At 35.9% G+C, this 15,762-nt stretch overlaps 1 protein-coding gene across 1 annotated transcript; it reads left to right on the top strand.

Moving 5' to 3' along the window:
- The first annotated feature begins 209 nt into the window (after positions 1 to 209).
- Positions 210 to 1,864, top strand: LOC133527068 (uncharacterized). Its single transcript, XM_061863957.1, has 3 exons — positions 210 to 465; positions 720 to 912; positions 991 to 1,864. Exons 1-3 carry the CDS (start codon positions 448 to 450, stop codon positions 1,089 to 1,091), a joined length of 312 nt encoding a protein of 103 aa, XP_061719941.1. The 5' UTR covers positions 210 to 447; the 3' UTR covers positions 1,092 to 1,864.
- The last annotated feature ends 13,898 nt before the right edge of the window (positions 1,865 to 15,762 follow it).

The raw sequence follows: 15,762 nt of genomic DNA, 5'->3' as shown, positions 1-15,762 counted from the left end.
CGAGGACCTGAAAACGACTTTGCTGATGGAATGGGACGTTACACCACAAAATTCTTGGAAAATGAATGAAATCAGTAAAAAACCAATTAACTTGTGTGAGAAGGTCTGGAAGTGGCAATACCAATTACTGATTTTTCAAAAAACAATATTTTATTAAATAGTAATTACTATAACTCTTCCCAGCGTTATGTGTCTATTCTTAACCCTTAATAGGGTGCTAGGAGTATATTTCCCATCAATATTATTGGGTGCTCTAATCTCTCTGAAGGCAGATATATCCCTCCTTATGTCAAATATAAAAAGTACATGAGTTTGTCTACGATAAAAATTAAAACCGTGAAACGGAACGCAAAAGTTTTTTGTTTTCTGTCAGATGTCAAAGTGACAACGTCAGTCGGTGTCATCAACCATGGTGAAATTGAACAAGAAATTTGATAAAAATTCATTATGTTGCGAAAAAATCCGGTAAGTTTTATTGAAGTAGTATTATCGATAGGTTTTGAGTTGCTTTATGTAATTATAGTAATATATTTGTGATTACTGTAGTATTACATAGTTTTTTTGAGAATTAAAAGATGTGGGAAATATAGTACTACTGACCGTATAGGAATGTTATTTTTTCATGGGTGGGATATATGTTCCTTGTGACCGATAAGAAATCCCTTTCTTGCATACAAGTGATATAAATATCAACATACTATTGAATATTATGATTACAGAACAAGAAAACTCTTGATTTTTCAAGAACTGAAGATGTGGATAGGGCGTTAAATATGTTGTTAAGCTCCTCTGAGAGTGAGGAGTCGGAAACCAGCAACCATAATGCTTATGATCAGTGGACAGAAGATACGTGGATGATAACTAAATTGGATGAGATGCAAAATAACGACATGGAGGTGGATAATTTGTTTGGTAAGTTTATTTATCTATTTTTTTTGTTTTTATGAAAACATTAGTTACAGTTTATATATTTTAACACAACTTTTGCAGGTGATCAATTCAACAATTTGGCTGAAGAGGAAGCCATTCAAGAGAGAGCAACTAATAGTTTACCTGCTTTATTAGTTAGTAATATAAGCTGGACTTTATAAATCATGGGGTTTATAAATTCACTTTATATTTTACTATCTACAAAATAAATTGAATAGTTAAAATATTCTATTATACATAATATGCATATATGATATTTTAATTATTATGTAAATAGGATATTTCTAAGCCTGTAGTAGAGCCTCTGAGTCAAGAGTGTATATTAGATGTTCCATCACCATTCCAAACCTTTGCTGAAATGGAAGACATTGCAAGAATGGAAGGATCCAACACCCCGCAGCCTGAGGATGAGATGGATATTTCAGTTATGGAAGAGCTGGTACCTAACCCTGCCGTCAATCAACCACCAACGGCTCAACCACAGCCACATCAACCAGTTTCAACAACACTAATAAATAAGTCTTCAACCACAAATAACATTTATATACCGAGAGCTCCCAGACCCAGTTATGCTACAGCTCAAAATAGGCAGCGTATATGGCCCACAGTGGTGGATGACTGGAATGTCCCATCATTTGACCGGCCACTACAGGTAAACAAGGTGTATAACAATAGAAGTATTCCAAAAGATTATTTTAAGGATATATTCACTGACTCAACTCTAGAAATGATTACATTAAATACAAATAAGTATACTCATGAAAAAAGATCTCATGGTTGGACTGATGTTACTGAAAAAGAAATTAATGCTTATTTAGGTATGATGATATTAATCATTTCTATTAGGAGGAAACTGATTGCCAATAGCGGTCTGAAGGAACATATTTCCCACAGGTTTTTTTTTATATTAAAATAAATAATTTTTAAAATCTAAGTATGGTGTTTTAATCTTCTACTTGAATAAAAAAATATACATTTGTTTCAAATACTCTAATATAAGCCCATGCCATGCCCTATTAAGGGTTAAAAAACATGTTTCTTTTCAGTCGTCAAACAAAAAACATATTAAAATTGTTTCTCAATAAGTTATAATTATCATACGTTTTCATTTGATACTATTTTCTTTAGGATCACATGAAAATTAGAAAATTTGTTGAGTTGAGAAACCAAACATGTGGAGTGATTCCGTTTCTTCGCTCGCGAGTGTACGTAGTAGTGTGGACGTACTGCGCTATGTGGTTACCTAACAGTAGATTAATAAAATAAATCGTCAATTTCTTTGTTGTCTTCGTGAGGAAAAATATGGAATGGCATTTAATACTGTAGTCTAGTAAAGTTATCTCGTTTTCAAAAATTACATGATTTTTAAACTAAAGCAACCTAAATACTCAAATATATCCAAAAACTGACCCTCGTTTATTTATTTTTATTTTGGTACAACTTTTTGTAATAGTATTCTTAAATCGTAATTGATGGCTTAGCTTTAGCTTAATAATTATTTCTTAAATATAAAATTTCTCTGAATATCATACAGTGCTGCCGTGTCACGCCCAACTCCATTAACTCGAGTTACATGAGTTACGGCTTACCAGTCTAAATCGTCTTTAAAACCGTTAAATAGGTTATCTTTTAAAAGAAAAAATAATTATTATTTACTGAGAAAAGCATTTGACTAAGTTATGTAACTTAATTTTTTGACCCATAGCGTCAAGTACCACTCAGTTATCTTGAATTGCATAATAATATATGCATGACTGACGCAACCAAAATGTCACCATTGTTTTTTAATTACCGGAGTTAGGCATTACTGGCCGAGCGCTTGGATTATGCGACAGCAATAAACATCACGCTAGCTAGGAGATCGAAAACGCTGCCTACTCCATTTTAATTATAATAAAACAATGTATGATGGGTTTACCTCTCTTTCATGGGTTTATAAAAAGTCTGCGATGGTTAATGTCTATATTTTAAGGATAACTTACTATACCCATTCTTAACTTCTGGAAAAAATCATAAAATATGTGGCATTTGCAAAGCTATGCAGTATTAATAATTATCAAATTAAATACGTTCCTTACACCATACAATTTAAATGAATATTTCAGAAGTAATTGTAAATTAGAGTTGCATTTCGAGCCATATAACTTGAACATAATGTAAAAGACGCTATCCGCAGTTAGTTCTATTTTTTACCACCTTATGCGCTGGGATCGCTTTACTTACCCCCACTATGTACTTTTCGCACGTAAATTGGATTGATTTCCTGGAACATAAATAAGGCTTTGATCAATATTTTAGGTTGGCATTATGCAAGTATAATACCAAATTTTAACTGAATAGGTTCAACGGTTACTGTGGGGACTTTATTCAGTTTGTTTAATACCTAATGTCCTTTGGTATTTATTTATTTACAAGACTTCCTGGGTGTATCTATAATACAATATTCCAAATATTCATTTTTGTGTTGTGCTGAAAACCGCAGCCAAATAACACTAGACCCTACTCATAGTGTTGTTGAGTAAGGTTGCCAGAGCTCAACAAGGGCGCGGAGTGTTAGGGTCTCTGGAGTTGCAGGCGTACATAGGCTACGGAGACTGCTTACCATCAGGCGGGCCGTATGCTTGTATGCCACCGACGTAGTATAACGATAAGTTCTGGTTTAGATAAATTCTCATTTAGATATCGTTTGTATGTCGTATAATTGACAGAAGCAGCTCGATTCGGGCAACCAATGTCACTTTGACGTTAGAAATATCGTAGATAGACCTTATTGGGATTACAGCTGAATCGAAATAAACGTCAATTTTGACATGTCGTTTAGTTATCGATCTTTTAAATATCTTTCCAAGATCTTAAACGTGTCTTAATCATTCTTAGAATCGGGTCGTAATAATGATGAAAACAACAAAATCTAACGAAGCAGCATAGTTGTTGTGATTGTAAACACATCAAATTGTGTCAAGATAATGGAAATTGCAAAACTCTAAACCAACAGACTTGCTGTATCACAATGCCGCCGATATAATTATAGATTCCAGACAAAATATAAACATCATCTCAATTTATTCATAGAAAGACGGGAATAAAACGCTGTTCACGCTGTGCACGCTGTTCGTGCTGGGAATGATAGGGTATAGCAAGCTAGAGGTGAGGCGGGAACTTGCCCTCGCTTCATATGTAGTTAGGGTGATGAGAGGCGAGTTGTGTAACCCCGGGGTCCTGCACGCCCTGGCGCTGTACGTGCCGGACCGGCACGTGTGGCGTCGCCGCCGCCCGCCGCTGCTGGCCGTACCCCTTGCTCGCACAAAACTGCTGAGGGAAGCCCCGCTAACGAGGGCCATTCGCACTATCAATAAACTTGCGTTGAAATTGGACATATTTACGTGCTCTCTGAATGATCTCACAAAGGCTGCAATGATAACATTAGGTTAAGTTTATAATTATATAGTCAATAACTCTGATTATTGGTTTGTCGCTTATCTATCGCATTAGGCTAAACCTGTAATGATAGATTTAAGTTTTATTAATAAATAAAAAAAAAAAAAAAAAAAAATTCATATGTGACTTTACTCTGTCGTAAAGGGGAGCAAGGGTCGCACGGACGTCTGCAATGCCTTCTAAGCTAATTTACATACGGATTTACCCCGGTTTACTCTCAACAGGTGGTTTTATTTTTATTATTTGTAGGCTTAGTAATTTTTGAAGTAGTCTATTGGGAGGAGGAGTGTTTGTACTGAATTCAATTACACGAGAATGATATTTAATTTTTACGATGTAGCGATTAAATTGGATTTTGTTTTTATTATTGTTGTACAGTCAGCATCAAAAGTAGCGGATCAAATAACGTTTCATAAGTAACTACCATTCTGTAACAGCTTAACAAAAAGTGATGTCTTTAATATAGAACAACTGAGACTGTAAAAGATATACTTTTGAACGCGAATTTTAGAAATTTATCTATATTTGGAATAGTTATCCGGAATATCAGATACTTTTGGCGCGTCGTTTCATCCGCTACTATTGATGCTGACTGTACAACTCGTTGGTCATCTTCATTGCGTTCTCCCGACTTTTTGCCAATCCCGATTGACGTAGGCTCTAGTTTTAACGAAAGCAAGTGTCATCTGACCTTTCAACCCAAAGGGTAAACTAAGCCACTAGAATAGTCCGGTTTCCTCATATTTTTTTCCTTCACCGAAAAGCGACCGCGACCGGCAAATATCAAATAATATTCCGTAAGTACATAATTTCCAATAAACTCATCGGTACGAGCCGGGGATTGAACCTGCGACCTTCGGATATAAAGTCGCGCGCTTTTTCTTACTACTAAGCCACCAGCGCGCTTGCTCGGAGGTCATTTTCTTTTATTGACCGAGCTGAAGCGATGATATTCGCTGTCTCTGTCCAGATGTTCTACTCTACAGGTAGCCCTTCTCAACCGATACTAAAATTTCGGTAAGAAGGGAAAAGAGGTAGTAGGATAGAAGGGGCGAAAAAGATTTTGTTATGATTCCATTTTTCAGACGTTTTAAAAATGGCGAACCTATGGTAGACCGTGTATGAAAGTAGAGGTTTCGATATTGTAGCCGCCGTGCAGGTCAGGATCTCGACGACTTAAATAAAACTTCGATTTATAATGAAGTGAAGTATAATCATGCCAAAGGTACTGGTTTACAAGGGTTCTTGCCAAAACGGTTCAATGTAGAAAGTAGGTGTTGATAGTATGGAGGATGATGAAAGAGTGATTTGCAATATTTGATTTGATCAGTACAAAAGGTTTAGATTTAAATGCTTCCAATTGGCCGCGAAACAGATTATGTGGAGCGCTCCTATTGGTGCTTTTAAAAAGCCTCCGAATGCTAGCCCAGCCCGACGGCTGCGTTTAGCTACTGCATTGATTTTTATATAATAATAAGTTGCATTCACAACATACTCCCGGGCGTTGAGATACTCAACAAAAAACAAAGAACAATATGTTGCGAATGCAACTTATTATTATATAAAAATCAATGCAGTAGCTAGCCGAGCTCGACGGCTGCGTTTAGCTACTGCATTGATTTTTATATAATAATAAGTTGCATTCGCAACAGATATCATGAAGCAATTTTCAATGCATATAAACACAAAACTGATTTCTAGTTTCGACTTCTCAACTACTATTCTTGTTATTTTACCTTATTTACTACAAATTTTATCCATTCACGTTGAGAAAATTCAATTTCACACCTACTACGTAACCTCTATGTTATTATGCTATATGTTGTACAATTTATCTCTTTATTGTTCGAGACAAAGGACTCAAACAAAGAACACCCAGTTGAAGGTAGTTTAATAACCTGCACTGATTACCTCTCACTAGATCCCACATTCAAGAAAGAAAGAAGCAAAGTTTCAGGGACGAACATAATATATGTTGGAGTCGTGGGCAGATCATCATCACTCTAAATAGATATTTGAGTAAAATAGGTATGAAGAATAGAAGCAAAGCAAAGCGTACATTGACTCGTATTGTCATGTTAAATTGGACAAATCTACTGTCATCGTAAATTTTGGTTATTTATATCTTTTTATCCTATTTTTCTGTTACTAATAACGTGTCGACTAATGTTTTGTCGGCTAGTCGCCAAAATTTAATCAAACCTATATCCTTTAATTGTGGTTGATGAGGCCATTCACTGAAACACATTCAACTCACAGTCCTTACTGGAAAGGACTGATCAAACTATTAGGATACGCCGTGTGGTGCCGGCGTTTAGAATAGCACCACCCCATCTCGTCCCGTGGGTGTCGTAAAAGGCGACTAAGGGAAAACCGACGGACGGGCAGCAGCGTCCGTTGAGTGTCTCTATTTATTTCTACTGCGGTCCCTCCAACCACAACCAATCTCACCAATTTAAATCAACTATTTCTCTACCCAATATTAAACTTTTCGCAAATCCCAAACCAAATTTCACATTTATTAAACAAAATAACTTTCACCAACCAAAAACAAATTTAATTAAACCGCAACAATTTAAAAACCTCACAAATCTCAACCTGGACCCATGGCCGCCCGTACTCAATGCGGGGACCATGGGTCCACCTTAACTCATAACAACAACACCGGGTCTTCAACTCGAGCATCACCATTGCTTTCTGACTGATGGTGATGCCGGACCCGGCATCGCATAAACCAAACCAAACTTGTCACAAATGTCACCACGGGCACAGGGTCGCCCGTATCAATAGCGAGGGCCCTGTGTCTACAACTGACACTAAAAACATTTAAAAAAAAAAAAAAACTATTAGGATAGATCAAGGCACGAAAGGTGATGATTGACTGACAGCATAGCTAAAATTAATAAAAAAAGAAAAAAAAATATTCTTCAAGTTATATTTCTTATATCTTGACAGCACACTCTGTGACGCATTAGCGGCGCTGCTTACGACGTGCTACTCAGGTGTTACTGATTAGGTAACATCCTAGTCTGCTCTTTATTTAAAAGATGGCATGAACCACGTATCATTTGATATAATCATTAGTCTCTTAAATGCGATAGATGGCATGGTTGAGCCGTTCTCCGACATATAAATCGAGTTTGTGGAGACCGGTCTGTTTAAGCTTACACGGGCTACATGTTATGTTATAAGTATGTAACTTTACTTTTGAGTGGCATTAACGTGAGACACTTCATTCGGTTCTTGTCTGATTTAATTTTTTGTCTTTTAATTATTTATATAAGAATTCAAGCCTTGGAGACCCTCTACATCTCTAAGGATAATTTAATATCTTTTTTATATTTTATCTCTGACACTTAGAGACTTATACATCTCTAAAGAATTTTAGTATTTGTTGGTTTTATTTTTTATCGTAGTTTTTTTTTGTGTAATTTGACATTTAGAGACAGTATACATCTCTAATAAAGTATTTATTATTTCATCGATTCCATATTTGTAATTGTTTTTTGTAATTTTTATTGTTTGTAAAAATGGACATGTAAAAGTGCCCCTGTGGGCTATTTGCTGAATAAATGTTTGATATTTGATATTTGAGTAAAACTCATCGGAAAAGATAGATGGGTATACTGAGAAAGCATTTATTTGACTGACGGAATAATACTTTATTGGTTCAGTTAATCCCGTATTATATTTATTATTCATACTTCGCGTAATCCAGGTGTGGTATACTTTCTTGATAATGCCAAATAAAATCGAAATTTCTTTATTTTATAGAATATGGTAACACGGTAAAATATTATGGCTAAGTTGTCCATGCATATTTAACCTGCATGCAGCCGTGCAAATCACACTATCATCAAATCATTCTATTATTATAAACCTGTTGTCCACCATAGCTTAAGTTATATGCAAACAGTATTGGCAGGTGTCGCATGCTCTATCTAGTGGTAAATAGCGATCTGTGATAACGTTCCTCACACAGACCGAGCCATAAAGCCACATGAGCCAAGCTTTATTAAAAAAGCAGCCAAGTGCGAGTCGGACTCGCGCATGAAGGGTTCCGTACCATTTATGACGTATTAAAAAAAATCTACTTACTAGATCTTGTTCAACATTTTACCACTTTGGACACACATTTTACCACTATGAAGTGTCTCTCGCGCAAACTATTCACTTTAGAAAAAAATGATATTAGAAACCTCAATATCATTTTTGAAGACCTATCCGTAGATACCACACACGTATGGGTTTGATGAAAAAAAAAAATATTTTTATTTTATGACTTATTAAAAAAAACTACTTACTAGATCTCGTTCAAACCAATTTTCGGTGGAAGTTTGCATGGTAATGTATATCATATATTTTTTAAATTTTTCATTCTGTTATTTTAGAAGTTACAGGGGGGGACACAATTTTTTTCACTTTGGAAGTGTCTCTCGCGCAAACTATTCAGTTTAGAAAAAAATGATATTAGAAACCTAAATATCATTTTTGAAGACCTATCCATAGATACCCCACACGTATGGGTTTGATGAAAAAAAAAATTTTTTTTTAATTTTATGACGTATTAAAAAAAACTACTTACTAGATCTCGTTCAAACCAATTTTCGGTGGAAGTTTGCATGACAATGTATATCATATATTTTTTTTAGATTTTTCATTCTGTTATTTTAGAAGTTACGGGGGGGGGGGGCACACATTTACTACTTTGGAAGTGTCTCTCGCGCAAACTATTCAGTTTAGAAAAAAATGATATTAGAAACCTCGATATAATTTTTAAAGACCTATCCATAGATACCCCACACGTATGGGTTTGATGAAAAAAGATTTTTTGAGTTTCAGTTCTAAGTATGGGGAACCCCCAAAATTTATTGTTTTTTTTTTCTATTTTTGTGTAAACATCCTAATGCGGTTCATAGAATACATCTACTTACCAAGTTTGAACAGTATAGCTCTTATAGTTTCGGAAAAAAGTGGCGGTGACATAATCGGACAGACAGACGGACATGACGAATCTATAAGGGTTCCGTTTTTTGCCATTTGGCTACGGAACCCTAAAAAGGAGACAATGAAAAATAAATTTAATATAACGGTTCAGGTAAGTGCATATGGCACGTTTATAGATTATCGTAAAACTGGAACGGCTTAATGCGGGTCCTTTCTTATAAGTTTTATCAGAGATAATTAAGTAATAAAGACTACCGGTAAACTGGGGTTACTTTGATTCATGGAGTAACATTGACCATCAATATTCAAAGTTTAATTAATTATGAAGAGAGGTATGGGCATTGTGAATGTCATCTCGCTTTGTGTGGTAGGGCACAGCACAGCGGATGTCATTCCAGATCTAGAGCAGAGCCCAACTGGGGAAGTACCTACACCTTACAGAAAACCGCAGCCAAATAACACTAGACCTTACTCACAGTGTTGTGTTCGTGCCGGTGAGTAAGGTTACCAGAACACAACAAGGGATGGGAGGAGGTTAGGGTCGGCAACGCGCATGTAACTCCAAATTATTTAAGTCAAACAATAAAAACTAGCTCTGATATAATTAAAACAACGTGGAAAGTAATTAATGTGGAGACTGGTAGATCAAAGCAAAGGATGAAAGATCTTAAACTAAAAATTGATGACAAAATCGTAGATTCCAGTTTAGATGTAGCAACAGAATTTGAAAAATTCTTCACCGAGGTACCAGCTTCCACAACTAAGAACTTAAATTCATCACCCTCGTCTGCCGTTACTCTGTTAGAAGAGAATGTCCCAGAATGTACTAGAAACCTTAATTTTGAACATGTGAGTGCCTCAGATATATTAAAGGCGTTTAAATCAATTAATGTAAAAAAAACTAGTGACCTTTGGGGAGTCTCCGTTCATACTGTCAAATCCTTAATAGAAGTTGTAGCGCCTGACCTGGTAGTTATATTTAATAACAGTGTTGACTGCGGTGAGTTTCCTGATCTAATGAAACATAGTAAAGTCACTCCTTTATTTAAATCAGGTAGCACATCCGACCCCACTAACTTTAGACCGATATCAGTGTTACCAACATTCAGCAAAATTTTTGAAAAAATAGTTTTGAGTCAGTTATTGAAACATTTTAACATTAATAATCTAATGCACAACAAACAATTTGGTTTTACACGGGGTCGCTCAACAACCGACGCTGGTGTTGAGCTAATTAAACAGATCTTCGATGCCTGGGAGGAGTCACAGGATGCTTTAGGTATCTTCTGTGACTTATCTAAGGCCTTCGATTGCGTCTGTCATGAAACATTGATCAGGAAACTGCACTATTATGGAGTAAGAGGCTCGGCACTGAATTTAATAAAGTCTTACTTACACGGTAGAATACAAAGGGTTGATGTGGGTGGACAGCGATCACCGGGGTCATTGGTCTCTATGGGTGTACCGCAGGGATCAATATTGGGGCCGTTCCTGTTCCTTATCTACATTAATGACCTGCCTTACCTTGTAAAGACCCACCATGACATAGTATTGTTTGCAGACGATACCTCACTTATTTTCAAAGTCAAACGACAGCAACAAGCTTGCAGTGATGTAAACAATGCTATTTCTAAAGTAGTAAATTGGTTTAATGTTAATAATTTATTGTTAAATGAGAAAAAGACTAAGTGCATTAAGTTTGTTACAAGTCACATAAGGAATGAGCAAACAGGTGTCATTGTCAAGGATGAGGAATTGGAACTAGTAGATAGCACAGTTTTTCTTGGTATAACTTTAGATTCTAAACTACAATGGGGTCCCCATATTGCTAATCTCTCGAATAGACTGAGTTCTGCAGCTTTTGCAGTGAGCAAGATCCGTCAGTTAACAGACGTGAAAACAGCTCGATTAGTTTACTTTAGTTACTTTCATAGCATTATGTCATATGGTATTTTACTATGGGGTAGTGCTTCAGAGATAAGTACCATTTTTGTTCTGCAGAAGAGGGCTATTCGTGCAATATATAAAATGTACCATAGAGACACACTTAGAGATAAGTTTAAGGACATTAACATAATGACAGTGCACTGTCAATATATTTATGAGAATATTCTGTATGTACATAAAAACATTGCCAGTTTTAAGAAAAACTGTGAAATACATAATATTAATACTAGAAATAAGCATAAGCTCGCAGTGCCCTTCACTAGGCTCCATAAAATTAAGAAATCATTCATGGGTAATTGTGTAAGATTTTACAATAAACTTCCTAATATTATAACTGAATTGTCTGTTAGTAAATTTAAAAATTATGTAAAACGTAAGCTTATCTCTAAAGCCTATTATAGCACACAAGACTACATGAATGATGAAACACCGTGGGATTAAGTGTGATTGTAAAGAATGAATTATTTATTGTTATGTTATTAATGATGAAATTGATAATTCAATGTATATATATACCGTATTTTTTGACATTTAGATTTTATTCTAGAAAGGTTCTAGACTAGTATTTTTATACAATTTTGATGTTTGACGATCTTGTTGTGAAATTCTTATTATTAAGTTTACCATATCTATAATAGTTCAATGTTTTTTTTAGAACAATAATAACTGCATCAATAAATTGCTCTGATATTTAGATTAAGATGATATTTGTAAAATTTGACGATTTAAAAGTGCTTGTTGCTAGGCCTATTTGAATAAAGAATATTTTGACTTTTTGACTTTTGTGGAGTTGCAGGCGTACATAGGCTACGGATACTGCTTACCATCAGGCAGGCTGTATGCTTGTTTGCCACCGACGTAGTATATATATATATATATATATAAATATATATAAATATAAAATCGTTTCTGAACGCTTGCATCATGTATTTCTGTTATGTCAAAAAGAAGTACGCGGGGCGGCACGTATTGCAACCCTATGAGGTACAGAACATTACGGCCAAAATAATCTGGAATGTCCTAGATTCAACGGGCAATAGTAATGAATTTTAAGGGGGTGTCACAATAGGTCACTGTCTGGTCGACGTGCCACTCAAAGGCCCACAAACTCCAATAATAATATGGTGGCCAGCCACGTCATAATATTCTTAAGCTCGTGTTCAAGAATCAACTCCCTATTCCTCAAAAATCCATAACTAATGTTATCCCGCGATTCAAAGTAGGCAGCTTTACCTTCAACCTGTCAGTCCCTGAGCTAAGACCGCTCAGAGACTGACAGGTTGAAGGTAAGGGCCAAGTAGTTTGTGCAGTGACTGTTTATCCATGCGACTCTTACAAAGAACATAGCAAGCCTTATGTTGTAGGTACGTACCTAATCGTACTTGCATATACCGGGTATGGTCTGTGACAGGAACAATAAATAAAACTGTAGGCTGTACTCCTCAACCTGACCAATTTTTGTTCAGCAACTTTTGAAAGTAACTTGTTTTGATTTTTAGTACATTTTAAAGTTTATTCTAAGACGCAATGTATTGCTAATTTTGTTATGTTTAAAGCGTGACAAGTAATGTTAATTACAATGATGTTGGCGTACATTGAAAACAATATTTATTTTGTATGAAAAAGAGGAACTCATAATTTTTAAAAATTTTATCGCTTAAACAGTACAATATTATGTTTTAATTATTTGCTCGTGTTACAGGCCACACATATACAGAAAACATAAATATTTATTTCTTTAAGCATCTTTTCTCACACGTGCGTCTTAAGATTGATGATGTGTGATCCCTTGAGGGTAAAAACCTCTTCCATCTTTTTCCATTTTTGTTTGCCTGCAGCAGTATGTTCCCAGTTCTTCCCTGCAATTGCTATGATGTCGTCAGCTCAACGAATCTTTTCCGTTGTCCACCTGAGTTCCCTTTGATCAGTGGTCCTTTCTTTTTAGTTGTTTGAACAGTCCAGCTCCTAATTTTTAATAAGCAGAAACGTCTGCGAACGATGCCATTAAGCTTAGAATAAATTTAAAATTGGAACAAATACCGCCTTAGGTGAGAGGCAAACGCTGGTGGCGTAGCCGTAAGAGCGTGCGACTTGTAATCCGGAGGTCGCGGGTTCAAACTCCGGCTCGTACCAATTAGTTTTTCGGAACTTATTTACGAAATATCATTTGATATTTACCAGTCGCTTTTCGATGAAGGAAAACATGGTGAGGAAACCGGACTAAATCCCAACAAGGCCTAGTTTTTACGAAATGGTTGGAAGGTCAGATGGCAGTATTGCCTACACCAAATCTTGGGGTTAGTTGTGGCAAAAATGCCGGGATAACGTGAGGAAGAAGACGATTGCCTTGGGGGATGCTTTAACTCACGGCTTCTGGAACGATACTTCAGCGCTCTCTCAACTGAGCCACCAAGAGTTTAAGTCTCACCCAAGGCAGTAGTTTAGTCCCCCTCTTGTCCTTAATCAATAACTGAGAGCCAAATATTCATGCTCGACACAAAAATAAACTCTACCCGGGATTTGAAGACAAGACCACCAACTTTATCAGGCAAGTCTAGCTAAGCAGGCTAAAGCGGCTATGAAAATAACAAAAGCTAATTCAACCATAACACAACACAATATGATAGTCCACGGGAGTTTCCACCCTATTGTCAATGTCATAAAGGCTATCACAAAAACTCTCAAAGAATCCACTTTGTCGGCTAACCCCGCCTCAAAAGGTTATCATGCAATTTTTACACTCTGCCGTCACCATTATGAGGCATTTTACCTTAAAGTGCTGTGGGTGCTCTATAGAATAGTCCTGGACCCTTCCGGGCCCAAAACGCCCTGTATTCTTACTCTTACATATTATAACGTTGACTAGTGTACATTGGAACCAAAGTAACTGTACCTACTCGCAAATCTCGTAATCTCTAGATAACCACTTATCACAATAATATATTTATCATATTTATCTTTAATTGCACCATTTTTAAAAAAATGACATGTCTATGATAATGAACTCATGGACCGTAAAAGGGCATGGCAATTTTTTCTTAATTTAAGTTGATTTTTCACTTAACATTGAAAATCGGAATAGATTGAAACCATGAGGACAGAATAATGGCCGCTGGTAAAGGAAAGGCAGTAACATACATTTGTAATATCTGAATTCTCACGCTCTGAAAGTGGATCGTTGTTGTTATAAAACTTGTGCAGAAAATTATACGTTTCTGCTCTAGAGCACTGTACTTTCTAAGTACGTGTTTTTTTATGATATACAATTAAAATTTCGGTTTGAAATGAATTTGATATGCAGAATGGAAATTGTATAAGATCCATTAAAACAAATTTCAATTGCTTATAAAAAAAATCGTATTTTGAAAGTAAAATGCTCTAGTGCAGAAACGTATTTCTGCACACTGTTTAGAACAACAATGACCTTATTTCAGAGCATGATTTATTTTGCACTAAGCAGAGCTCAACATATACCAGTCAAGTAAGATGAGCTATAGGAATAAGTGACCTGATAGGCCCTTGTCCCAAACGTTCAACGGAGCCCATCCTTGCTTCTAAACTTTCCTGAGGGTTGTTTAGATAAGAAAATTGGCGGAGCAAATTCTTAAACATCCCGATTTTCATAATATTTTAGCTCCAATTTTATGTTTACTGATATTTTTCGGTCGGTAGCGATGTTTTTCTTAGGTTCAAGGAAACACTGGAGTAATATTTTTATACCGGATGTTTCCTATAACACGAGTAAATAATTAAACCATGTATTGTACTCCTAAAACGATATACTTTTGATTAACAACTTTTTAAAATGATGAAATCTTTTGAATTTAACTTATTCATACAAATTTAATATTATTTTCAATGTACGCTGACATCAGCAGTAGGGCTAATATGGTCGGTGTTTTATCATCTGTCATCATGCCTGTCACGTTCTGACAAGTACGTAAGTGCGAAAGTGACGCATGACATGACAAGTGATAAAAATGCGACCATGATACCGCCGCAGGGCTATGATGCTTTTGTCACCATATCATTAATCATTTAATGCGTGGATTGACGGTAATCTGATAAGTGATTTAATTCGGTATAAATTCGCGAGGATAACGTATAAGTGACTAATGAGAGCGTGACATGTTTTGAGGTTCTGAAAAATCAATTTTAAACTCCATGACTCTAGGCGTATTTTAAAGAATAGATGATTAAATCATATTCTATCACTTATAAACATATGCCATTGCCAATTAAAAATTATCCATGGTTTGAGCTTTCGAAAAATCAACTCTAAACGAGTATACTTAAAGCGTATTCCGGGCCGGACCGTAGGCTGTCGCTTTGGGTGTCCGCGGGCCGGATTAGAATGCCTTGAGGGCCGGATTTGGCCCGCAGGCCGGGGTTTGGGGATCCTTTATAAGACGATCGTCAAGGTCGTTTTTTTTTTTAATTAGAAACGCTCCAGATATCTACCTTATTAGCATAATCATATAATTTACAGTACTGTTACAT

This window comes from Cydia pomonella, chromosome 17, assembly GCF_033807575.1.
Source record: "Cydia pomonella isolate Wapato2018A chromosome 17, ilCydPomo1, whole genome shotgun sequence".
NCBI classification, from domain to species: domain Eukaryota; kingdom Metazoa; phylum Arthropoda; class Insecta; order Lepidoptera; family Tortricidae; genus Cydia; species Cydia pomonella.
This window is presented reverse-complemented; position numbering and strand designations above follow the sequence as displayed.